The following is a 24815-nucleotide window of genomic DNA, read 5'->3' as shown; positions in this document are numbered from 1 at the left end:
AGGTGACTCAAGCTCATCAGCTGAAGATTGATGAAGACTTTTAATTTAGAAGTTGTAATTTCCAATTTGAAATTCATAATTGTATTTATTCTGTCTTTTCTTTCCTTGTATGTTGGTGGGTTAGAGGCAAGATTCTATGTCCTCCCCAGCTCCTTTTGTCTTGTTATAATTTTTTTATATTAATAAAATTTAAAAGTGCCGCCTGGGTTCCTGGATAAATATTTAGGGCTGGCAACGGGGCAGGGCCGGATGTTGCATTCCCCCTCCCCGTCCCCAGCGGGAGGACCATTCCCCGTCCCCGCTTCGGGGATGGCGGGGAATCCTTGTCCCTACCCCGCAGGGAATACCTAATCACCATCCCCGCCTTACAAAAAAATCCTCACCTCAAAAAAAGAAAAAGTCAAGCCGTATTTGTGCACTTATCAAAATATGGTAGTGCCAATGTCACTAGCATAAAAAAATATTTACTGTTAACTTAAAAAACACTAAAATAATACTAAAATAAGAGGATATTGATAATGGCTTGCATAGTAAAACGGGGCGGGGTGGGGCCATCTCCATCCCCATCCCCGCTTCGGGGAATTTTTTAAGTCCCCGTCCCATCCCAGCTCCAAGTCGGAGAATCCCCTCCCCTCTCCGTTCGGGGATGGGCGGGGCCGGGCGGATCCCTGATTTCACGGGTGAAATTGGCGGCCCTATAAATACTCCAGGCCACAATCGATCTTTGTTTTTAAATTACTATTGTAAAGTGAAGTGATATCCGAAAGCTAGGGAGTAATGCTAGAGAGGTATCCAAAAGGGGACCAAGCAAATTGTAAACAAAAATTGATAAAAAATGGGACCAACTAGATCGTAAACAAAAAATGACTACTTTTTTTTTTCCAACAGTCCACAATTCCATGGAGCCCCACGGAGTTCCGTGGAAACAAAAAAATTATTCACGGAACTCCGTGAGGACCGTGAATACTTCTGTTGGAAAAAAAAAGGGGCAGGTACAACGGGATGCGGGCCGTGCCGTGCCTAGTCAATGAGGAAATCGACCCGGCACAGCACGGCCCGTGAATCCTTCCGTGCCGTGCCGGGCCCGGCCCACGGGCCTTTCCAGGCCTCATTTTGCCATGCCGTGCCTGCCCGTCAGGGCCCATTTGCCACCTTGATCGAATCATGATCCCCACGTTGATGGGATCCGTTAGACTCCTCTACATAGTATAATAACCATTTACAGCTCTACGAATGGGTATATAGGATTAATTAGATTAGAGATAAAGTCGCTTATCTCTTGTTAAACAAACATCAGCCACATCTCAAACTTGACATGGTCCCAAATCATCCACGTGTCGTTTCGAGAGACCCTCAAAAAATATCTCCTTGTCGTTTGCCTCTCAAAGCTCATTTGGCAACAGTAAGCAAACTGAGAAAACCGGCAGTAACCAGTTCCACATTATCATCAGTCCATTGAATAGAGGCATCTAACAAAGTTTTACCGGCTGAGCCAGTCTTCTTACAAGGATACTCTCCTCTCCAACGGGGTTTGTACGCATTTCTCATCTCTCTCTCGTTGCCTTTACTCTCTCTTCTCTGTATTTTTTCCCCTCTCGAGGTATGCCAATTTCTTAGATCTCTCTCTATATATTTTTTTTCTCGTAGTTGTTTAAAGATCTGATCTTCTTTTTCGTTGATTTTTTTTTATTTGGATGTCGATTTTAATCATCCGAAGAATTTTTTGATCGTAAGCTTACGGAATCTGTTAGAATATGTGAGATCTCACCGTTAGACTGACTTGAGATCTCATCGTTTGGATCTAATGCTCTGATAACATGATAAATTTATAGATTTTCCACTAATCTTAGATGATTATAAAGAGCCTAATAAGTGTTTAGATAGATCACTCAAAGGATAAACATAGAAAGATCAGTGGAAAATCTCTACATATTCTAACAGAATCTCTCTCTCTTTTTCTGAGGAATTTTCCTGATTTTCGATATTCTTATGTGTTTCCATTAACTTTACTGATCTCTATCTTAATTGCATTTTTTTTCCTTTTAAATTGAAATTTACTTACTGTTAGAACTAGGGCTGCAACTCGGGTCGGGCTTTGGAGAACCCAACCCTACCCGAGAAATATCTCGGGTCGGGTCGGGTCGGGTTTTTTTTCGGAAAACCCACGATTTCCAAACCCGGCCCTACCCATGATAAATCTCGAGTCGGTTCGGGTCGGGTCGGGTTTTTTCACGTTGACGCAAATTTTTAAGGAAAATTCTTGTTTGGCAAGGCAACTCAACTCATAGAAGCAGAAATTACACTCACATTACACTTGAATCAAACAATGATGTAATTACACTCACATCACACTTGAATCAAACAATGCTGTAATCAAACAATGTTGTAATTACAATCAAACAATGCTGAATCAAACACTTGAATCAACTCAACTCATAGAAGCAGAAATTACACTCACATACAGTAACAGTGGGTGCGTGGGTTTTCACTTTTAACTTTGGGATAATTACATTTACACCCCCTCTAGTTTCTGACAGATCCACTTCCACCCCTATAGTTTAAAACGTGACAAATACACCCTTGTAGTTTCAATTTGTTTAAGGTTTGCCCCCTCAGCTGAAGGTTCGTCCATAGATTGAAGGGTTAGGATGATCCGATGGAGCTGATTTTTTGGGCACACCATATCTATGTCAGGACCCATCAAATGAACGCTTTGGATCATCCAAATAATGTGGGCCCCTACCCGAATCCAAACACTACCAAAAAATCATCCAAATAATGTGGGCCCACATTGTTTGGATGATCCAAAGCGTTCATTTGATGGGTCCTGACATAGTTAGAGTGTGCCCAAAAAATCAGCTCCATCGGATCATCCTAACCCTTCAATCTATGGACGAACCTTCAGCTGAGGGGGCCTACCTTAAACAAATTGAAACTACAAGGGTGTATTTGTCACGTTTTAAACTATAGGGGTGGAAGTGGATGTGTCAGAAACTAGAGGGGGTGTAAATGTAATTATCCCTTTAACTTTTAACTAACAATAGAAAAAAATGTACATACTATAACTTATGTAACTCGGGTCGGGTCGGGTCGGGCCCCTTCAAACCCGGCTCGACCCGAGATTCATGCGGGCTTTTGAATGCTGAACCCGGCTCGACCCAAAACCCATGAAACCTGAACCCGACCCAGGCTATTTTCGGGTCGGGTCGATGCGGGTCGGGTTTTACCCGGCTCGAGTTGCAGCCCTAGTTAGAACAGCTTTCCTAATTTCGAATGGCGTGTGTCAATTTTTTAGTTCATAATTTTTGTTATATTTAATTTTTTTTTAATATTCGCATTATCGATCTTTCTTTCTGTTTATTTTTATTATTATATCTTGTTGCAATTCTCTTTACCTTGAGAGTTTTTTCCCTTTTTTTTTATGCCCTCTTTCAAATTTAATTTCAATTAGTATCACTTATGAATAATATATTAAAGTGATACTTACTGAAATTAAAAGGCGAAAAATAAGAAGGAAGAAAATTAATGGAAATGGAAAATGAAAGCTAAGTACACAAGAACTATGGTAATTCTTAGGATTTATAGATTTATGAAGACAGGATTTTTGTTTGATCTCCTCCTTACAACAGATAATATTTTTCTGATTTGTAGGTTAGTTTGATTACTGTTTTTTTTTTTTTTGAATGGTTAAAATTATATTAGTAAAAAGGGGCGAACCCCACGGCTGAGATGGTTAAAACAAAGAGAAAGGAAACAAAGGAAGATACCAAAAAAAAAGAGTAGATCTCAGGGAGGTAGAAAATAAAAAAACTCCAAAGCAGCCCTATCTACTTCATCGCTGGCAAGCCTATCGGCCTCTCCATTGGCCGATTTTCTCACATGCAAAAAGTCATTGATGATTCTCCAATACGATAAAAAATCTCTTCCATCCAATGAGCAAACCTCCAAGGAGGTCTAGAGGATCCTTTTAACCAACATATCATGTTTAGTTTAAGTATTGTTCTCCATATGATTTTCTGATGTGTTGGCTTTGGTTGCAAAACTTTAGGTTCTGTCAGAGCTCTTATTTTTTTAATTCATTGTTTCATGCTGCCTCTTCTGTAATGAAGTAGTTATTTGTTGTCTACATCAACGTATAAAATTGAAATGACTCGGAAATCAGTCTTTTGATTCGGGTTCAACTTGTCGGAGTGTGAAAATCTCACTGTTCTGTAAAGCATCAGCTGTGCCCATCGTACTCCCTTGACCAGCTCAGTCTTGGAGTTTGTGTTCTCTATTAATATATCTTACACCATTTCAAAAAAATAAAATAAAATCAGCTGTGCCCATCGTGCAGTCCAGAGATTTTTTGTAAATCCAGTGTTTGGGCTCTGTGTGAAAGCCCTGCTTTCTGAATCGACTTGGTTGAGTTTCAAGTCCATCAATGAGCGTTGAACATTGGTTTTGGGTGCATTTTTTTTTGGAAGTTCTCTTTGTGGTTAATTATTGTATGTGCTACTCTTGATTCCCATGCTACTTTTTTCATTCTTCCAGGGGATTTTTTTTATCCTTACAATGAAGGCAGCAAAGGGGAAGGGAACAACAAAGAAGGAGACAAAGGAAGTGTTGAAACCAGTCGAAGACAGGTTAATACTTAATCAAGCATTTTTTTTAAATGGTCAATCATTTTTTTGTTCTAGACCTTCAAACTCCCAGGATCTTTTTTTTTCCCTACTTGTATGACCAAAGTTCTGCTTTTGTATTTGTAGTGGAAGGCCTGTTTGGTGTTGTATACGATAGAAACTAAGTAACTCAAACGCAGGCACCGGTGTCTGTGCTGCAGAAACCTGACATGTTGAGACATCCTTACTGTTACATTAGATCATATTGAAAATGATGTCATCATAGAAATATTACTATTTTAGTTCATAACGACCTGTGATTTTGAAAATATGATTTTGATAAAATGAATTAGAAGAATATGAATAGTGTATAAATTAATACCAGAAAGAAGAAAAATGTTACATTGTGTTTTTTCTGATAGCTTTGTCAACATGTGTCTTATACATGTCTTTGGTATTGTAATTTTTTGAAATGACATGCACTTTTTAACATAGGATTGAACTATTCTATTCGATGGTCGGTCATGTAGATGATTACCTAAATATGTTTGGCAATGATTATGTGTGTCACTTCTTTCCAGAAAGGTTGGGAAGCGAAAGGCGGCTATTAAAGCAGATAAAAGTAGTAAAAAAAGGGCGAAAAAAGAAAAAGCTGCCAAAAAGGATCCTAACAAACCCAAGAGGCCACCTAGTGCTTTCTTTGTTTTTCTGTAAGTGGAGCGATACTTGGGGAATTTAATTTAGCATTGTTGTATTTACCTTAAGAATGTTTCTTTATTCTTGTTGTATAAATGTTACAGCGAAGAGTTTAGAAAGACATACAAACTAGAGCATCCTAATGTGAAGGCTGTCTCAGCTGTAAGTAGTGACATGGTTTTTAGTGTTGTTATTAATTTGATTCAATCTTTTGATTTTGGGATTAAATAATGAATTTGGGTATTGGATACTGGACTGTAGGTTGGGAAAGCCGGAGGAGAGAAGTGGAAGTCATTGTCTGGTGCTGTAAGTGCTTCTATGTTTGATTTGATAATGCTATTATGACTGTTGTATAAATATACTAAGGTGATGGAAGATGACAGGCCTGATTGTGATTTTAGGTTAAGAAAATTTAACAGATCATTCGGTTTAATGCGTTGTGAATACAATGATGCACTTGTGAGATACATTCCTGCAATCTCCAAGTTGAATTAGCGTAGGCAGTGTGCATCAAGCCGAGTCTGTTGGGGATGGTTGAATATTGATTTTGAATCTGTTAGTCATCCGTGCCAATATCAATTGTTACAATCTCAGTCAATATCGATGCGGCAGATTGTGAGGTATATAGACTTGAGGGGTCTAGACTGAGTTGACTCCATTGGGAACTCGATGAGTTCTTTTAGTCTTAAGAAACTAATGTGGTCTCACATTTTTTGGAATAATTTTCAAGTACCCAGTCAGTGTTTTTGGGTACTCAATCAAGTCTGCTATTACCCAATCAAGTTCCCTCAGGTTCAAAAACTACTGAAAAAACAATCCAAGACCCACCCGGGCGGAGATTGGCCCTCGAGTGCAAAGGCAGAAGGGAGCTTGCCTGCAAGACCCACCCGTCGAGCAAGCGTTCTTCTTATGGCTAGATTCATTCTGCTGGTCCCTGTGAAAAGGAAAAAGAATTTCACATTCTTCCTGGAGGATTAGGAAAATCCTATGGGTTGATGCTTTCTCCAAGCCTCCGGGAAAAGCATGAAAAAAAAGTCACGACCGATTTTTTCTTATCCTTTGATAAAAATATTTATTTTCTTTATACAAAATAGGCAGTAGAACCAATAAGGATTTCCTTTTCGATGAGTTCTTTTAGGCTTAGAAGCTAATGTGGTCTCAAGAATGCTTTTCAAGTACGCAGTCACTATTTTTGGGTACTCACTCAAGTCTGCTACTACTCGATCAAGTTTCCGCAGGCTCAAAAAGCTACCAAAAAACAATTAAATAAAATGAGTTCATTTCTTCAGCTAAAGTTGATCTTGATCAAGTTGAGTCAATTCGGTGAGCTTTTTTGTTTACTCGGTCAAGTTTGAATTGGTTCAGTTAGATTTATAGGAAGAACCTCTAATAGCTGTGCCAAGTTGGAAAGTAACATCATTGGCACTAAGTGAAGCAGTTACATTATGCTTCTCACATGGTTTCTGTTTGTGTTCATCATTTTCTTCACATTCTTGACTGATTTTTGTATTCAAATGATATTGTATACCAGTGGAAATAATTCTCTGTTTGCTGCCATGTTTGATAGGAGAAAGCACCATATGAAGCTAAAGCTGCAAAGAGGAAGGGAGAGTATGAAAAACTTATTTCAGCTTACAACAAGAAACAGGTGACCAGATAACACAATCCTTTTGCCACACTTACTGAAATTCTCGTCCAATTTGTTTAATTTTTGTCAAACTCTGTTCTTACAGGAAAGTATGGCTGATGATGGTGATGAGGAATCTGATAGGTCAAAATCTGAAATCAATGATGACGATGATGAGGAAAGTGAAGAGGTAAATGCCCTTAAGCTCAATGCTTGCCCTTCAAATGCGTTGAATGACAGGAACGCATTAGCATCTTTTCACTTGCACTGACAATTGCACATGTTATTTCATGAGAGAAGATGCAAAGTGGAAAATGTGCTTTATATTTTGGGTCTTTTGTTCAAAGGCATCAGAATAAGCTGGAGTGGGGTGATAGTTTATTTTATTTTATGTTATTTTTATTTTTGAGAACATTGAATGTTAGATCTTTTTGAAAAGAAGTACCAGAAAATAAAACGTGGGCATCAACCTTTGTCACTGTATCTGGCCTTGTTAAAAACATGCAAAAGCATCAAACAATAGACAGGAATAGGGGAATTAATATAAAAATGTAAAAATAAGAAGGAATTTTTAATTAACCTTAAATTAAAACATGCATATACAAATGAAAAAAATAGAAAGGAACAGGAAAATTAATAAAAAAATGTTAAAAATAAGAAGAAATTTTTAAATAACCTTAAATTATATCTCATCAAATTCTCTCAACAAGCAAGCCCTTTCAATGACTCATGCGTGCCTTTGAGGATTCACAACTAATCCTTAACAAATCAAAGCAAAATAATAAAATAATCACTTGAAATAAATAAAATCTCTAAATCCATCAAATTTTAAATCGAGTCGTCCATTCACTTTGGTTCATGTTTTCAATGCTCGATTCGAGTAAGGATCAACAGAAAATGGTCTTATTGTTCTCCTCCATCAAGACAATGGCTAAACCAGTTGAAAATAATGAAAGAATTAGGGGCATGATATGGTTGCTGTGAGTATTGTATTGGCCGTATCCAGCCCTAAATGCTCCCAATACTGGGGCGATTGTTGTAACTTCCGATTTAGGGCATCCATATCAGATTGGAGCCAACAAATCCTGATATGAATCAGCCGATACACAGTTGGACCCATGGACACAGTCAGGACTTTTATGTGATCTTGGCCCAGTAATGGTTTTGAGTCTCCTTTAGAGGCGTCAGAGTTTCAATTTCCTTAGATCACTCTTAGTAATTTTGTATAGAATCATCAAATATGCTACCTGGCACCTGTACTCCATGTTAACAAGTTGGGAAATTTCTGATTTGAAAATTTTGAATTTGGGGGAACTCATTGGCCAATATACACAGTTCCTAAATTATTAGTATCTTTTTCATTGAAGACATTTTAAGATTGATTTCTTCCTGCATGTTACACAAGTAGCATAACATGCATGCGAAAGTTAATAGAAGTTTTGGGTTAATTGACATTCCCAACATTGTCCTTTTTACCGATTCATCTCTCAGCCTCCCCCCCAACCCCACCTGTGCTGTTTCTTTGTTTTTTTTTATCTATATATAGTAAGTACTGATGTAATCGAACTTGGTTGTCTGTAGGAGGAGGATGACGACGACGATGAATGAACTTGATGACCTTTATGGGTTGGGCAGTGTAAGTTATCCACTCCATTAGTTCTGGATTGTGTATGATATTACCCTAGTATATAAGTGCTTGTCCCCTAAATTGGGAAAAAATGTAGCTCCTGCTGCTGCTTCATTTCCATACTAGGTCACTTGTATATTTGTTCACTATCTTTGCCTTCTTTTCAAGTTGATATATTCTCGGTAGATATAGAGCATGCTCCCTGCTCGCATCTTAGCATTGCATGGGAATTTAATCATACCGATCTTCTCTTCGTTGAGAGAATCTTGATGCTTGAGATATCGGAGGCTTATTCTGTATGGTAATAAATCATTTAAAAAAAATTATATGGTAATAAGACAATGGCAGAGGTAGCAAATTAGTGATGATAGATGTTGGCACATTGGAGCTTAGAGCTAGTATAGGTTTTTTGTAGAAGATGACCTCTGCACTTGTATCTGATACGTGCATCTTGTGGTGTATATGAGGTTAGTTACAATGTAGTTATCGTATGGTTATGTGTTTTAGGATTGTGGGTGTTGTTGATGATGTGTCTTGGAAGTGGGCAAAGAGATTGTGATGTGACACTATTTTTGTTTGTATTGAAGTAGTTGTATTACAATGGGATTGTAGAGAATTTTGCAACCAACATAAAGAATCTTATGCTTCAGGAGAGTCACGGTTCCTCTTGAATTGAACCATTAAGAGATCCGGTTGCCTGCCTCAGATCAACCTCACCCTGCCCTTTTTTCAATCTTTGTTTACTTGTTTTATGTCCAATTAGTCACGTAACAAGTGGTATCAGAGCCGTTGATCCTGTGCCATGACTATGTCTTGGGAGATTTTGGATTCGATACTCAACTCAACTCAACTCAACTCAACAAAGCCTTTGCTCAAACTAGTTGGGGTCGGCTAAATGAATCCTTTAGAAAAAATTCATGAAGAAGGTAAAAGGAATCTACCCGGCTCTAATCCTGGTTCTAGTTGGGTTCTTCTACGTGGATCATTTTCTTCCATTCCATTCTATCCTATCCAAGTTCTCTGTTATGTTCCTAGCTATCAAGTCTAGATTTTGGATTCCATACGTGACGATTTTTTTAAGATTAAAGCTCCTGTTTTGAAAAAGATGGAAGGAAAATGACAATTTGCAGAAGGCTTGAAAAAAAATCAACATAATGATAGAGGAAATGCACAGAGGTGAAGAAAAGTTGAATCTTTAAAATGTTGATGTTCGGGTAGAGAAAAGTGCAAGAATTGATAGCGACAAAGATGATTTAGTTGAACACACTGCCAATGATCATATTGATTTTATTCAGCCATTCGACCATTCCGTCATTTTGATGTGGATTCATAAAAATCACATTTCTTTCTAACTTTGATGGTCATGGATTTTGAAGGCGGGGTTCAAATGATCGCAGCCGATATTTTTGAAGAACATGAAAGCGTAATGATAATTGCATTGTTCAATAGAATTGTGTACAATATGATTTAGGACCTAGGTGGAATAAAATATTTTCACCAATAATTCAACCATAAGGACATGGCCGTTGCTTTGGGGGGGGGGAGGGGGGGGGGTAATGATACGTGCATCTTGTGATGTATATGACGTAGTTACAGTGTTGTTATCATATGGTTATGTGTTTTAGAGTTGTGAGTATTAGTTGTTGGTGATGTGTCTTGTTAGTGGGCAAATAAATTGGTGATATGACCTTTGCAGCCACCTAAATGATATGAGAGTCGAGGTTTCTACTCCGGTGAACAATTAGGCCGCCATTCATGTTGCTTTTAATCCAATGTTTCATGAAAGGACAAAGCATGTCAAAGTTTATTGTCATTTTAGTCATGACCAGGTGTCATACAAAATAATTGCCACTCTATTTGTTAGATCTACCTCCTAATTAGCCGATATCCTTACAAAAGCACTAGATCGAGCAACCTTTTATGATGTATTAGGCAAGCTGTGCCTAACATCTATACAGCGGCTTGAGAGGGAGTGTAAGAGGATTAGTGGGAGAGTGACATAAAAGGAAGGAGCCAATAGAGTTGATAAATTTTGCATCAGTACTGATACGAGTGTTGGAATCCGACACAGGTATCGAGTATCGGATTCGGCAAACCTCGAGAAGAATGATTCGTGAATTCGCCCAAATATTTTAATCAATTCTCAAATTTTATTTTTTATATAATAATATGGTTATGACTTATGACAAGTAATATATTGATTTTTTCAATAGGTTAAGTAGATATAATATTTTAGTTCCACTTAAGAAACTTAATATTAGGATGGCTAAAACTCAAAACATATGGTAATTGTAAAGTTGTGGTAGTAGTATTCCGAAACAACAGGTAGAAGAGATCTAGAAGTGTCTTAGAGAGAATATTGAAGTATTGGAATCTGAGATGTGTCCGGCACGGATTCTTCGCCCATTTGGAAGAGTCCATCTAACAGTGGTTGGAATCCTCTAAAGATGAAAATAGATCCCCATCATATCTCTCTAAAGATTGGCAACCTCTACGGATGTCAATAGATCCTCATCATATCTCTCTAAATTTGGCGACCTCTAAAGATGTCAATAAATCCTCATCACATCTCTCTATAGCAACATAGTTGATTGATTTTATATATGGTAAATTGATTGTAATTATCCCTTAAATCATGCCATTCAAAAAAAAAAATGTATCCCTTAAATCATTTTCGGAAGGTTATCCTACTAAACAAAGAATCCATATACTACGTACACCCTAGAAAGTTATCCCTCAAGTCATTCTTTGAATATCTTTGCTGTATTTTCTTTAATATTTCTGATCTGTTTTTGCTGATCTGAGAACGCATGTTGCTGTTTGGTTGAGTTAAAACCCATATATTGCTCCAAATTACTAGAAATTTATCTCTGAACCTATAGGTTTACCCCAAAAGGATGATCCTTTGTCTATGATTATCACAATAGTGTAACTAGGTGAAATGTACAGATATAGGTGTGATGTTGAAGATGGACATTATCCCAAAGAGGAGGCTGAGTGACAAAAAATGGTCACCGATTCAGATTTTCAGTATGTAAGGGTTTCCCATGAATAGATGAAGAAAAGCTTGCATTTCAAGAAGGTGAAGGTGGTGGCAACACTTTTAACATTATGAGAATTGCAATGGGATTGTTTACCAGAACTTTAGTTGTGGAGTCTGCCCAAGGCATCATATATGTTTCGGTGTTTAAAAACTGACTTGGAAACTAGGCACGTAACATATAATACAGAGTAAACGATTGACAGTCTTCGTATCCAAGAATCAACAAATTCAACTCCTCATTGTTCACAAAAATTTCTGGTTTTTCATTAATTCGGACGAAGTCGAAGGGAATTTTTTTATCTACTTGCACTGACCAAACTTGGGGCTCGGACAAGAGCTCGGCCCTGGTAAAACCTAATCGACTCACCAATTTATTTGTGAGTTTTGTAACACAGTGGTATGATTAGCTGGTTGGTGACTCGATAGCTTCTTCTCCTAGAGCACAAGTATCGTGACACGTATGGAAATTTCCCTGTATTTATACTTTATTTGTATTTTGTTAAGATTTTTCAATTTCACTTTTTTTTAAAAAATTTATCACTGTTCTTCTTCAATAATATTTGTGGTTGATGGAGATTCCTTTGGAGTTTGTTCTGATGAATCTTTAAAGAAAATCGGCCTAAAATGTCCCAAGGGTTTACCCCAGACAAATTCAGTTTCGGTATGAATGGTTTCTTGAACACCAGATGTTCTATGGGCGTCCTCAAATCATTTTACCTATGTTTTGTACCTTATTTCTAAGTCACAAGTTGTTTTGAAGCCTTTTGATTTTCTACCCCCTAACTTTTGTTTTCTCTTGTTCTATCTCTTTTCTTTTTCGTCAGTCTCCCTTTGTTGTATACTGGGGTTTTCCCCCTTTCTTCTTCTGGACCTTTTCATTCACCCTTCACTCCCACCCTCTCAAACCTCTTCCTGTTAACCCGTCTCTCATAACTAGCCTCAATAATCTTCCATGGTTTCCAAACATGCCCTAAATGTCGTTCTCATTCTTGTCCATTAACTACCTTAAGAACTACAGATGTAGAGGCAGAGATTAGAGTGCACTGCTCTGGTGCACAGAGAACTGCCTCTGGTCACCTAAACTAACTCACTCATGGCAACAGTCTTAAGATAGAATTGGTGGTGCGGATACTATGGATCCCCTATGGATATTGGTTTATCATTTCTCTTGGGTTCTCTTGGGTTCTGATTCTTTCGATGTAAAATGAGCGTAAGTGGAAAAGAGGATGTAAAGCATCACTTATGTCGGGGGTCTAGAGTCTAGACTCAAGGTAATCTTGTGCTTGTGGTTAGTACGTGTGTTTTAAAAGGGTAAGAGGTGTACACCTCGGGAAGAATATCAGGAGAAGTATACATGACAGTGCCTACAATAAAATGCATAGTTGCCATAGTAGGAAGTGATGGTGGGAACTGGGAACTGATGCTAGAAATTGAAAGAGAAAATGCGGGAAGCTAAAAACTCTAAAAAAAGAAAAGAGGAAAAATATGGGAAGGGAAGTGATATCAGCACAACCACGTTTTAATACATGTACGGTGCTAACTTGTCTTTTCTTTTTTAATTGGCTTGTAAGTGCTTTTTCGGAACCATAATAACCTTTTTACGGCTCTTTAAATACTAAAAGACAAGGTTGTGCTGATATCATTCCCCTTATGAGAAATATCAATATTTTTAAATATATATTAAGAACAAAAGAGTGCAAGTCCACTTCAGGGGGCAAAGATTGCGCCATTTTTCCTTTTTTTTAAAAATCTCGCCACATCATTTTCATGGATTTTCCAACCCTGAGGTCGTTTAGATTAGAGGGTAAAAAAACCATGGGAAAACAATTCCGGGTCCAATAGTGTTGAAATAACCTAAGGGCACGTTTGGCTGCCAGGATTTTTTTTCATGATAGATCGGGATCTCTAGTTGGAGATGAGGGGTGAAGTCGCTAAAAATCAGGAAATGAAATCCCGGAAACTAGTGTATCCAGTGATTGGAAGTTGCTAAAAATAGGGAAAAGGTCATTCTGGTTTTGAGTATGTTCATACCATAACATATGAAGAGTAAGAATTAGAATTCTTATCGATACTCGAACTCATAGGGAAGAAAATGGATTTATGGATGGAATAAAAAATGTAGTCTTTCATAAAAAAGTATTTGATTATTGTGGAACAATCAATATCCTTCTAATGTTGAATTAGGATAAACTACGACATAAATAAAGCATTAAGCATTGACCTTTTCCCCATTTTTAAAAACTTCTCATCACTGGAGACACTAGTTTTCAGGATTTTGTTTCCTAATTTTTAGCGACTCCACCCCTCATCTCCAGTCGGAGATGCCGATCTATCATGAAAAAAAATTCTACCAGCCAAACGTGCCCTCAAGAAACTGGGAAAATTTTCAATTGGGAATAGTGTTTCTGTGGAATATAAATCAGCCGAAAACTCAGCACCTTAATCACTGTGAACTAAATTGTCATCTAATCCCTTACCTCATTTACAGTATTTCACTCGTCTTTCTTCACGTCTAACATTAGTCAAGTCTTTTTTTTCTTCCAAAATGCCTCTACTGCAAGAACTATAGTTATTCTCCCATTCTCTCTTCTTTGAATACCTTAACACTCCCCCTCACATGTGGGCCCTCTTTTGAGTTGGCCATTACAAGTGGATTTTAATATCAAGGAGATTAACCCTGAGCAATTGTTCTGATACCATGTGAAACAACCAATTACTTGATCTTTAGACCTTAACATCCTTTGCCACTCATGCAACCAACGAAAATAAGAAATTCATAGCAATAGAAACGGGAAAGGAGAAGCCGTTGTTGGGAAGTTGCCTAGCTATTGCCTATAATGAGTTCTTATATGGTGCCCGACCGTCAAGTGCCGTCAAAACAGTATCACCCTTGATATTTGATCCAACAGCAGCCCACATTTTAACTTGATCCAACAGCAGCCTCCTAAAATATCTAGATTACCAACTTTTGGTGGGAAACCAAAATAAGAAAGAGAATGAGCTCTTCTTGACCACAACAGAAGAGAGAGAGAGAGAGAGAGAGAGAGAGAGAGAGCTGCAACTTGGGTCGGGTTGGGTCTGGCTGAGGCCAACCCGAACCCGACCTGAGGAACCATTTAATCAACCTGAACCTGACCCGAGGAAACCTTTTTCAAAACCCGACCCAACCCGAGTTTCTAAGCTTACTAAAAAAATTGATAAAAAATGTCGAGTTTCATTCGGGTCGGGTTGCCCAAGCCCTCAACCCGAACCCGAACTCAACCCGATTTGGGAAACTCAACCGAACCCAACCTGAACTCAACCCAACTCGACTTTTTTCAGGTTGAACCCGACTGGAGTTGCACCCCTAGTACTTTTTATCTTGAGTTACTAATGTGTTTTTTCTCTTAGGTGAGTTGCTCTTGTACTTTTCTCTTGGGTTTTTCTCAGGTCTTGGTAGCATACAAGGTTTCTGGTTTATCCATCGCAATCCTTGTAATTTTACTTTCTCATAGTGGAAGATTGTGCTATTGCCTGTGGATGTAGGCGTTCGGGTGGTCTACTTTTATCTCCACTATTCCATTTCTTTTGTGCATGGTCGGATCGACTTTTGCCTGGCAGTGAGCAGTTAGCAACAAAAAAGCTAAATCCAACAGACACAATCTTCCCAGAGTTGGGCTCTGACTAACTTGCAAGTCCACTCCTCGCACCAACTTTGATCTACACTACATCCGACAGAATAAATACAACCAAAAACCAGTAATTCCAACATTGTAGAATTCTGCTCAAGCCCGGACTACATTATTTTCTAGCCGAAGACCTCTGATATGGAATTATGCGGCTACGGTGACAATTCCAGTGATTCTTTGGTGATTTTGATTGTTCCATACCATATTCAGAGCACCCACTGTAAATTCTTCAGGAGGGAACACGAGCAAGCCCGAGATAGGGTAATTTTGTGGCTTGCTGCCGGGAAATTTCAGGACCATTTTTGGGAGTAAGTCAGCACGGCTTGTTTCAAAGATGGCATTGTTGTGGACAAACTGGCAGAGATTGTTCTCTTTGATGTGGTTGATCTGCGGCAAAAATGATAGCACGGATATCTCTCGTTGAATCTGAAAGCTGAATTGCCAATGGAATTACATAACCCCATTGCCAAGTATGGGCTGTTTTAAAAAGATACGGGTGATAGTTTTAAAATATGGTTATAGGTGATAGTTTTAAAATATGGTTATAGAAGATGTAAAGAATGCATTCTGCAGAATAGAGGAAAGGAATGCTCGGTTTCTACTGTAATTTTTGGTTACTTTTTGAATTGGTCTCGGGTATGCCCGTGCCAATTCACCTTAATATTTTGTATTGCAGGCTAGGACTCCTGGTCCCGAATGCTATCTAAATATTAATGAATTATGTCACTTTTCAAAAAAAATATGGACTGTTCAAAGATGGCTTCGGTCCTATAAGACCCCTCATTGCACTTGTCTCACCAATTGGGGCTTTTACAACATTGCTCGTAGTACGAAGAAAAGGTCCTATAAGACCCCTCATTGCACTTGTCTCACCAATTGGGGCTTTTACAACATTGTTCTTAGTACGAAGAAAAGGGTTTGATTAGCTGGCAACGGGGGCGAGCTAGAGGGGTCTCTATCAGTGTCCCTTGGGCTAAGCACTAGGCATCATTTAAGTGAGGAGTGCATGAAGGGGAACCAACTCCTGGATCAATAATCACAGCCCGTTAATCTATCAAGCAATAGCTTCCTCATCATCTTCAACCAAGGCATTACGGGCTGTCAAGAGATGGTAACGAGCCCCTTGCTTGATGCCTAGCAGCCACAGGTAGAGGATGGTTCTAAAGTCATATGGCAGGTACTTACCTTTAGTCCTTTCTTTCATTTTGGCCTAACGGTTGGTCTTGGTCTTGGTCTTTCCTCTATGAGTACTCGTTTAAACTTGTTTCCACCAAACAAGGGCACCTCCCTTTAAGTTTTAGGGTAACAAACTTGACCTTTTTATCTTCGGGGAGATCTTTCCACTCAAAGAAGTGCTCGATGCTATTTACCCATTCAAGAAATTCGTTAGGGTAAGTGCACACCATCCTATCCTCCAATTGTAGCAGGGTCCCCTGTGGAACTGCTCCGGCCAAGGGTGTAAACGAGCCGAGCTTGGCCAGGCTCGGCTCGTTAAGCTCAAAAGCTCAGCTCGCGAGCCTTATCGAGCTCGGGTTATATTAAGTTCACACCCCTCATCTTCTCTGGACAGCCCTATCTAGTGTAATCTGACTACTCTTTTTACACTACGGGGGGTGGTCCAAGTAACAAATGGGGTTCCAAAAAAGAAGTGACATATTTTGCCTCCCCCTTTTCACTCCCTGGACAACCCTTTTAGTGTATTTATTAATATATAATATATATTTAAATATATTAAATTCTTAACGAGCCGAGCCGAGCCTGGCCTAGATCGGGCTCAGCTCGTTAAGCTTAATGAGCCTGGCCAACCGGCTCGGCTCGTTAAGGATTCGAGCCGAGCTTCCGAGCCCGAGCCAAAATTGACATCCTTAGCTCCGGCTTCTCAGTAAGGCAGATACAATTCATCTAGGTCAGACTGACTATCTGAGGAATTGTCAATATCCAAATCTCCAGTGTCAAGCATCGCCATGTGTGGGTGGGGAGGTAGGCTAAATCGGTGTTGGCATCCTGAAGGTAGTAGCCTAAGTGCTCGTCGATCCTAGCTAGGGCAATGCTAATATCGGCGAGTGTGTTGGAATGTTGATCTAACATGGCTTGTGTGTGGTTTTTCTGGGCTGAAGTCGACATGGTCCCTGTTGTGGAGCATTGGCCCTGTTAGCCATAGCCTGGAAATGTCCAATCGTGTGCAGGCCAACTCTACAGACTCTGGAACGGTAGACACCTAATGAAAACTAACTAGAGACTGACAACCCTCTAGATGAGAAAACAGATATCTAACTAAGACTCCATGCGGAACGGAAAAGGTAATTGATTGACCTAGACAAATCCTACGACTAAAAGGCAATTGACTAACCTAAAACTCAACAAATCGCTATGACTAACAACTTAATCCATAAATGGAAACTATCATATGAGACTAGAAGCGACTACGGATTTGAGCACTACGCTTTGATAACACTTTGGTGCAAACCCAAAGGTTCGTGGGTTACTCGAGAGAACTCAGGCGCTTGATGGGTTAGTCTATTCCCAATATCTAATTAAGCATTCGATGAGCAAGCAATCATATTAAGGTTTTCACGAAGTAGTTAACCATTAAGAGTTCAACAATAGGCTTAGAGTAGGCTCAGATATGTATTGCATTTGCATAAATAATTTGCAACAAAAGATAGCGAGAAATAAATAAATAGAACAACAAATATAGGGTCTAACAATAATCTGAAAGTAAGATAATGAAAACTGTAGGTCCCAAATAAATCCATAAGGAAGGATAATGTCAGTAACGAAGCTAGTGATAGTATAACAGCCAAAGGAGTATCAGGATCCAAGAATAAGGTCAAATGGTGAAAAAAAAAACAGAAATATATCAGATCTCACCCGGGGACAACACGCCATTCCCCAAATCTCGTGTGAAGGAAGCTCAAGACAAGTGGTGGAGAAGCCGAGCAACCGATCGGTCCAAGGGTTGTAACAAACATTGTATCATGTGAAGAATGAACAAAAATATAGCAAACATGCCCAACCAGCAGTCCCAACATATGGCAACAGATAGGAAAAGTAGATTGAAAACTACTGCAACTGCGACTTTTGGATGACAATAAAGAGAGGGACAGCACGGCAAGCAGGGGGTACATCAATAAGAAAAGAGTAGCCTGATGGAATGATAATAGCAGAATGGAGTCCAAACTGCTGGTAACCAAAAGGGGACAACAAAAGGATCAGAAGATGACAACAGTTTGGGAATATGATAGAATGGACTGCTGTAGATAGAGATCCAAAAGGTGAAGATGGCTGGATTGTCTCAGCCGTAAGTGGTATAACAGGGAAAAGGAGAGGAGAAAATGAGTGAAGGTGTGAGAGGATGAAGGCTGGTGTAGTCGTGGACCGCACAGTCCAGGAGAAAACCGTGAGGGGAAGGGAGAGGAAAATAAGATGAGGAGGAGGAGAGAAAGGAAGATATGAAGAATACCATTAAAAAAAGGAAGATATGAAGAAAAGTAGTAGTCGAAGTAGAAGAGAAATAGGAAGAGAGAAAACGTGAGGGAGAGGGGGCTGCCTTCCCCCTGGCCACTTTTTATACAGGTTTTAAAGGGTTAAGGTGGGTCCCTTTCTATTGGCCAATAAGACAAAAATAAAACTCACTTAAGTGTTAAGTGAGCGAGTATGGGCCAATAAGATATACGATAACTTAAAATCGTTGATGAATGACTTAAATACCCCTCTTAAGTATAAGAGAGATGCTAATCACTTAGCGATACTATAGCCGATGTAAGTGATGAGATGGTGTAAGGGATATTGTGGAAATGAGATGATGTGCACAACCCCCAAATCTTTTTCTTGAAAGTTGACAATTTTCATTGATACTAAGGTTACATTGGGGGCCACGAGTCCCATCCTATATTACAGAGTATCAGAACAACTGGACAGGGCATACCCTAGACCAGGAGCTGAAAAACGGAAATTAAATACAATACCCATAACCTGTTTCTCTCTATTATACCAAAATGAAAAAATACCAGGTGCAACCCAGAGAATTTCTTGGTACCATCCTCTTACACCATGCCTACCTTTACTCAGCAATCTCCCCATCACAAAAAACCAACATTTCATCAACCGAATTGAAATACTCCTCTCAAGGCTAAATATAGCAGAGCAGACAACTCCGGACAAAAAGCCACTCAAGGCGAAAGACCATAGCCTCTCCAGCCTTAACCTAGGCTTTAAAATATCAACATAACGAGATATAAGATCCTAAAAGGTAAAAACTAAACAAATGAAAAAATAAAATAAATAAAACACTTGAAACTAAGGGGACAATCACATAACTGAGTAAAGAGAAGAGCGTGATAGACTCATGTCTCTGTTTCTAATGTTCTGATTGAAATGTGCTAACGTGTGAAGTCATTGGAGATGATATACTGTCCTTTTTTTCCCTTTCCTCTTTCCCATATGTATCTTATAAGATGGGGAAAATGGTAGGATACACCAAGAGGAAGTTGAGAAGAACGTCTCAACAAACTGAAAAACAAAGGAAAATCCTGCAAATCAGGACCAAAACAAGGACTGACTTATACGGAATGGAAGCGATGTCGGTTGTGGAAGACATAGAACAGGGTGATGACCACATAGCACAAGAGGCCACAAACTAGGATCTAAAACACCGAGAAATTCTTGGCGTGCCAGGATTTGGGTTGCAGATCATTCAAGTTGTCAATGCAGGATCTAAAGCACCGAGAAGTTCTTGGCGAGCCAGGATTTGGGTTTCAGATCATTCAAGTTGTCGATGCCAAGGAGGTGCAGAACGGTGTAAGAAATGCAAGATATGCAACAGTTAGCAAGAAATGCAACACGAATGAACTGAAATATTATCTATATATACTGCAGAAAGATCCACAAATCAGCAACAATAATGTGATGCTTGTCACGACATGAGCTAATCAATGCGTAGCTATGTACAATTTTAACCATGAGAAATGTGTATTTATGTACAAGTGGTCTTCTCTCCAAATATTGATTCGAGCAATGTACCAACGCCCTCGAGAAAAGTCCAGTAATCAGAGAACGAAAGAAAAACTGCAACTAAAGTGAAACTCCCAAATACTCACCTGCAGTGAGAATCATAGGGAACAAAAACAGAATCAGGAAGGATAAGAGGCAACTTATCTATGTACATGAATAGCCTCTTTAAGTTCTCCTTCAAGAGGGAGCTCATGTCAACAACTTCACGCTTATCTGTGTAGATCCAAAGATCTCCAGAGTTCACCCTCTTGAGACTATCACGACAGAAGGGGCATGACTGAGACCGTGCATGCCTGAATCACGCAGAAAAAAAAAACATCAGTTTTTCTTACATACTTAAATGTCTTCAACATACCCTTTGTGATTAGAGGCTAGACGTTTAAAATGTTATGAAGACAAGCCAACAATGCTGCTTTTTTGCTTTTAATCCCAGCAGAGTTAGTTAAACATTGTTCTAGAATGAAAAGAAGGAATGCAACTAAAATCAGTAATAGAAAGAAATGGATCAAAAGGAACGTCGCAGAGTCAATACCAATCCCGGTAGCATTTCATACACAAGGCATGGTTGCAATTGGGCAAGACGACCTTACTATTCATTTCCATGCAAATCCCACACTCTTCTTCTCTCTCTATGTCTATTTCAGAAAGTTCATCCTTCTCTTCTTCATCATTGTTCTTATATTTCTCCAAGCAAATCTCTCTCTGTTTCCTTTCTTCCACATCCGTGATTCCTCTTTGAAGTTGTAATAAAGAAGGGAATATTACAGCTGCCCACAGAGATCCGTAACTACTAAGTAAGCTAATGGCCAAACAGTTAAATCTGATCTTTTCCAACCCAATAAAAGAAAGATAATATTCATTTTTCAGCTTACCATAAAATTCTCTAATACTAGCTTTCCTTTCATAAACAGACATAGTAGTTTTGCCATCCACATAAGCCTGCCAGAACCAACCAGATAAACTAGAAAATTGTCTTAGCTGATTGAAGGGAGGCATGAATTACTAGTAGAAACAGAGACACTAGGATAATGACAGTGCATAAAGAGAGATTTACCTTGTAAATAAGGATTCTAAGCAGTCCGAGGGCACCAGCAAGGCTACAATCAGTCCATTGCACGAGAAAAAGAAATAAGTGAGCTGCCGAACTATAAGATAATCTCATCTGAATGCAGGAACCATCGTATTCCCTCGGATAATCTGAAGCCCTGATTTTACATCAAATGACCAACAACACAAAATCATCCAGTGCATCCTCGATGTCATACCAAAATAAGTAGAAGACAAATCAGCACAAAAGAAACATCAGAAAAATATCGGTCCCAAGCAAAAAATAATCTGAAGCAAAAATTATTATTCATTGTTAATAAAGTAGGGATTTCACTGATCTTGCTTGATTAAATTAGATATTAATAAGTTTTTATATAGAGCACTTACATGATAAACATAGAATGAAATCAAGATAATTATGTAAGGAAACTATCCTAATCCAACCTAATTTCATAATCTGTCTAGGTTACCTCATTTAACCCTCTTGCTTAATCTTCCACCAAAATGATCCACCGGTGAGATCTCACACATTCTAACAATTGTACAGGAACAGTGTGCATTTTATACGAAACAAAAGCAAAAGTAAATGAAAATATGAGTGAACACACAGCTGTTGTATCCATTAACGAGAACACCCCCAAAAAAAAGACAATTTGAAACTTACAAATGATTCTTCTTGAAATTCAACCATCAGGGGAAAAAAAATAGAAAAAAAAAATGGCAATTGCAACTATCTTGAAGTGCTTCGGAAAATAAATTCAGAGAGTTCACAGGGAAAATTAGGTAAGTTTCAAGTCTCATTACAGAGTTTGGATCAAATTAACAGGAAAAGACAGTTTCCCTAACATACCATGAAAACAAATAAAAGTTGGAATCATATGTATGCAGCTACCGGGAAAGAGAAAAACCAAACAAAAAAATCACACGTCAAACTATCCGCATTGAGGTTTAATCACCTGAAAGATAAATGACATAAATTAGTCCTGATTTCACATGAAATTGTTAGAATAAATTATATTTATAAGATTAGATTTGGTGAGATTTGATTGTTGCATCATTAGGGTTCTAGATTAGGCAACTAAGCTAAAAAGGGTAGTTAAGTTAGATTTGTATTTCTCTTCTTAATCACCTCCCATGATTAAGTTAATCAGTTTCTATGTTTATCCCATTGAGTATTCTAAATAAACACTCATTAAGGCTAATTGCAAATCATGCAATATTAGTAGAATTCTCTTTTTTTTCACATGATAACAGCACCAAAATTCACAAAGTTGACTCCAGCCAAGTAAACAATTCAACCAACCAATGCTTGGAACAATAACTAATGTATACAATCCAAGCAATGAGATAAGCTCCAACTTATCAAATTCATAAAACCCATAAGTAATGAGGAAGAAGAATTTAAAAATAAAAAATAAAAAAATTAGCAGATTCATACCAGTGTAATTGGAAAAAAAATAAAAAAAAAATCTACCAAATCAAACAGATCGGCACGCAATTCGAATAACCTACATAATCCCTATGAAATTCTGAAACAAAAACGATCCAAATTCCAAAAATCAAATAGTAAATAGGATAATCCTTCAACAAAGTAGTAAAAAAAAAAAAAAAAAAAACGCATCCAAAGAGTAGTTATTTCAGATTTCAACTACATGAATAAGAACAGCTAATTCTTAAAAAAAAAGAAAAAAAGAAAAAAAAAAGAACTTTTTGAAGAGAATTTACAGAGTATTTGCATGCTGAATATCTGCTTCGAGAGCTTTGAGAGAATCCTTAAATGACTTTCTCATGGCCGTATTTTCCTCTTAACCTAAATCCCATCAAACAACAAAACAACCACAAAGAGAAAAACTAATTGAAAAATAAAAACCCTAACCTCACTTTTGGTATTCACACCCCCCTTTCCTCACCAAAACAGTAAAACCCTCCAAGTCTCCTTCAACAACTCAAATACCACAAAAACAAAACAAAAAAATCACTTTGACTCACAAATCTTCTATCAGCCTTCTTTGATAACCGAAAGTAAAAACGTCATAGAAGATTTGACGATCCAAAGACTTTTCGAGAACTGTGGACTCGAAACGTTTCTAGCTCTCTCTCTCTCTCTCTCTCTTTTCTGAGAGAAGGTGAGGATGGGTTGTTTGTTGAGAGCAATGACGGTGATGATAACGACGTGGAAGCGGTTTCAAGGCTTTCTTTTTTGCTCTTTTCTACTATTTTTGTTAATCGGTTAGGTTACTGATATCGGCACTACCATCTTTTATAATCGCACTAAATCATTTTCTCTGTTATTATTTAAAAATTTGTCAAAGGTATTGAAGATCCCAGAAGCCAACTGTTAAAGAAAAGACAAGCTGATTTCGTTCAATTATAAAAAATGGTAGTGCTAATAACAGTCTCCATCAATTAATAGGCAAGTAAATTCAGTAGCGAAGTATAGATACGGGACTTTAAGTCTTTACTACATGCCTCGCTTTGCGAGCACGCATGGTCGGCATGTAGTATAATTACCAAAATACCCTTTTATTTGGCAAATTTGTTACATGACCATGTTTGTCAGGGTATGTATGTACGTGCGTTCACGTCGACCGAAATGACGGATATACCCTTCTCACAAGATAAACACAAAATATTAAAACAATTTAAGGGGCTTTTGCAAAAAGTGTCTTCTAGTTAAGCAATTTACAACTCACTCATATCAGATCAGTAATCCAGTCATTCCATCATAGTGTGACCAAAATGCCCCTGGTAGATTTTTTTAATTATAAAAGACTAAAATATCCTCCGATGTAAAATTCAAGTGAGCCAAGTGTAGGTATGTCAATGGACCTCCAATGGTGACCTACATTTGGATCTCACCTGAATAGCCCCATCTGTCCTCCTTAGGAAAGTGGGGCCCACTTCTAGAAATAATCAAAACCATTCATCCAGGACCCTGATAAGTGAGCAAAATGATGGGACCTACCCATCAAAACATTAGATAAAACGGTGGACCCCCCAGATGCATGGATTTGAGTTGAGTTGTTGAGACCCACCCTATCGAAACAAATCACCATGCATCACATGTGTTTTTGTCTTTTTGCAAGGTAATTTCTGTCTTTTCACCTGTAAGGACATTTTGGTCATTTGGATGAGTAAAAAAATGTATATCATGGGCATTTTGGTCACAATTGATAACATGATCATATTTACAAAATTCACTCAAATGTGATGTCTCTGTAAATTATCAAACTTGTAGACTCTTTTTTTGCAAACAAAATTTAAATAAGAAATTAATAATCTTCTAAATGAGATTATCGATTAGAAGATCCTAAAATTAAATTGGAACTTGGAAAATAATATTTCCAACCCCCCTCCCACACACACTCACTCTCTCTCTCTCTCTTGTTTGTTTGGAAAAGATGGTGGAAGTATCATTTATCATATAAATTAAAACGGATTTGCTAGGGACTTCTGCATAAAGGCATTTTGCAGCTGGCTGTTGCTGTGTTGC

The 24815-nt window shown here is 38.3% G+C and overlaps 2 protein-coding genes across 7 annotated transcripts; one reads left to right on the top strand and one right to left on the bottom strand.

The window, feature by feature from the left end:
- Window positions 1-1398: 1398 nt before the first annotated feature.
- LOC143879907 (high mobility group B protein 3-like) lies at window positions 1399-12168 on the top strand. 4 transcript variants are annotated; one of them, XM_077382590.1, is made up of 9 exons: window positions 1446-1600; window positions 4534-4625; window positions 5183-5311; window positions 5402-5459; window positions 5559-5603; window positions 6865-6945; window positions 7031-7114; window positions 8506-8560; window positions 11501-12168. In XM_077382590.1, exons 2-8 carry the CDS (start codon window positions 4555-4557, stop codon window positions 8530-8532), a joined length of 495 nt encoding a protein of 164 aa, XP_077238705.1. In that variant the 5' UTR covers window positions 1446-1600; window positions 4534-4554; the 3' UTR covers window positions 8533-8560; window positions 11501-12168. The 4 variants fall into 4 exon arrangements, with proteins under 4 accessions (XP_077238702.1, XP_077238705.1, XP_077238701.1 ...); XM_077382587.1 differs by lacking the exon at window positions 11501-12168 and having other exon boundaries at window positions 1399-1529; window positions 8506-8736; XM_077382586.1 differs by lacking the exon at window positions 11501-12168 and having other exon boundaries at window positions 1447-1600; window positions 8506-8736.
- A 7941-nt stretch (window positions 12169-20109) lies between these two features.
- LOC143879906 (RING/U-box superfamily protein) lies at window positions 20110-23499 on the bottom strand. Of its 3 annotated transcripts, none has more exons than XM_077382584.1 (5): window positions 23199-23499; window positions 21330-21480; window positions 21148-21214; window positions 20808-21042; window positions 20110-20568 (listed from the first exon to the last, which is right to left on the bottom strand). In XM_077382584.1, the coding sequence occupies exons 2-5, from the start codon at window positions 21435-21437 to the stop codon at window positions 20358-20360; spliced, it is 621 nt and encodes a 206-aa protein (XP_077238699.1). In that variant the 5' UTR covers window positions 21438-21480; window positions 23199-23499; the 3' UTR covers window positions 20110-20357. The 3 variants fall into 3 exon arrangements, with proteins under 3 accessions (XP_077238699.1, XP_077238700.1, XP_077238698.1); XM_077382585.1 differs by having other exon boundaries at window positions 23312-23499; XM_077382583.1 differs by having other exon boundaries at window positions 23048-23497.
- Between the last annotated feature and the right edge of the window lie 1316 nt (window positions 23500-24815).

This window comes from Tasmannia lanceolata, unplaced genomic scaffold (assembly GCF_043159265.1).
Source record: "Tasmannia lanceolata isolate RefF3 unplaced genomic scaffold, GAP_Taslan_0.1 ptg000006l, whole genome shotgun sequence".
NCBI classification, from domain to species: domain Eukaryota; kingdom Viridiplantae; phylum Streptophyta; class Magnoliopsida; order Canellales; family Winteraceae; genus Tasmannia; species Tasmannia lanceolata.
This window is presented reverse-complemented; position numbering and strand designations above follow the sequence as displayed.

What these genes read in the sequence shown, in the direction of transcription:
- LOC143879907 (XM_077382590.1), top strand. Translation starts at nt 4,555, where the DNA reads ATGAAGGCAGCAAAGGGGAAGGGAACAACAAAGAAGGAGACAAAGGAA. An exon ending in TTGAAACCAGTCGAAGACAG is followed by an intron (nt 4,626 to 5,182) that starts GTTAATACTTAA and finishes ACTTCTTTCCAG; the next exon opens with AAAGGTTGGGAAGCGAAAGG. An exon ending in GGAAGTCATTGTCTGGTGCT is followed by an intron (nt 5,604 to 6,864) that starts GTAAGTGCTTCT and finishes CATGTTTGATAG; the next exon opens with GAGAAAGCACCATATGAAGC.
- LOC143879906 (XM_077382583.1), bottom strand. Translation starts at nt 23,112, where the DNA reads ATGAGAAAGTCATTTAAGGATTCTCTCAAAGCTCTCGAAGCAGATATT. An exon ending in ATTCAGCATGCAAATACTCT is followed by an intron (nt 21,481 to 23,047) that starts GTAAATTCTCTT and finishes ATGTAAAATCAG; the next exon opens with GGCTTCAGATTATCCGAGGG. An exon ending in TAGTATTAGAGAATTTTATG is followed by an intron (nt 21,043 to 21,147) that starts GTAAGCTGAAAA and finishes CTCTGTGGGCAG; the next exon opens with CTGTAATATTCCCTTCTTTA.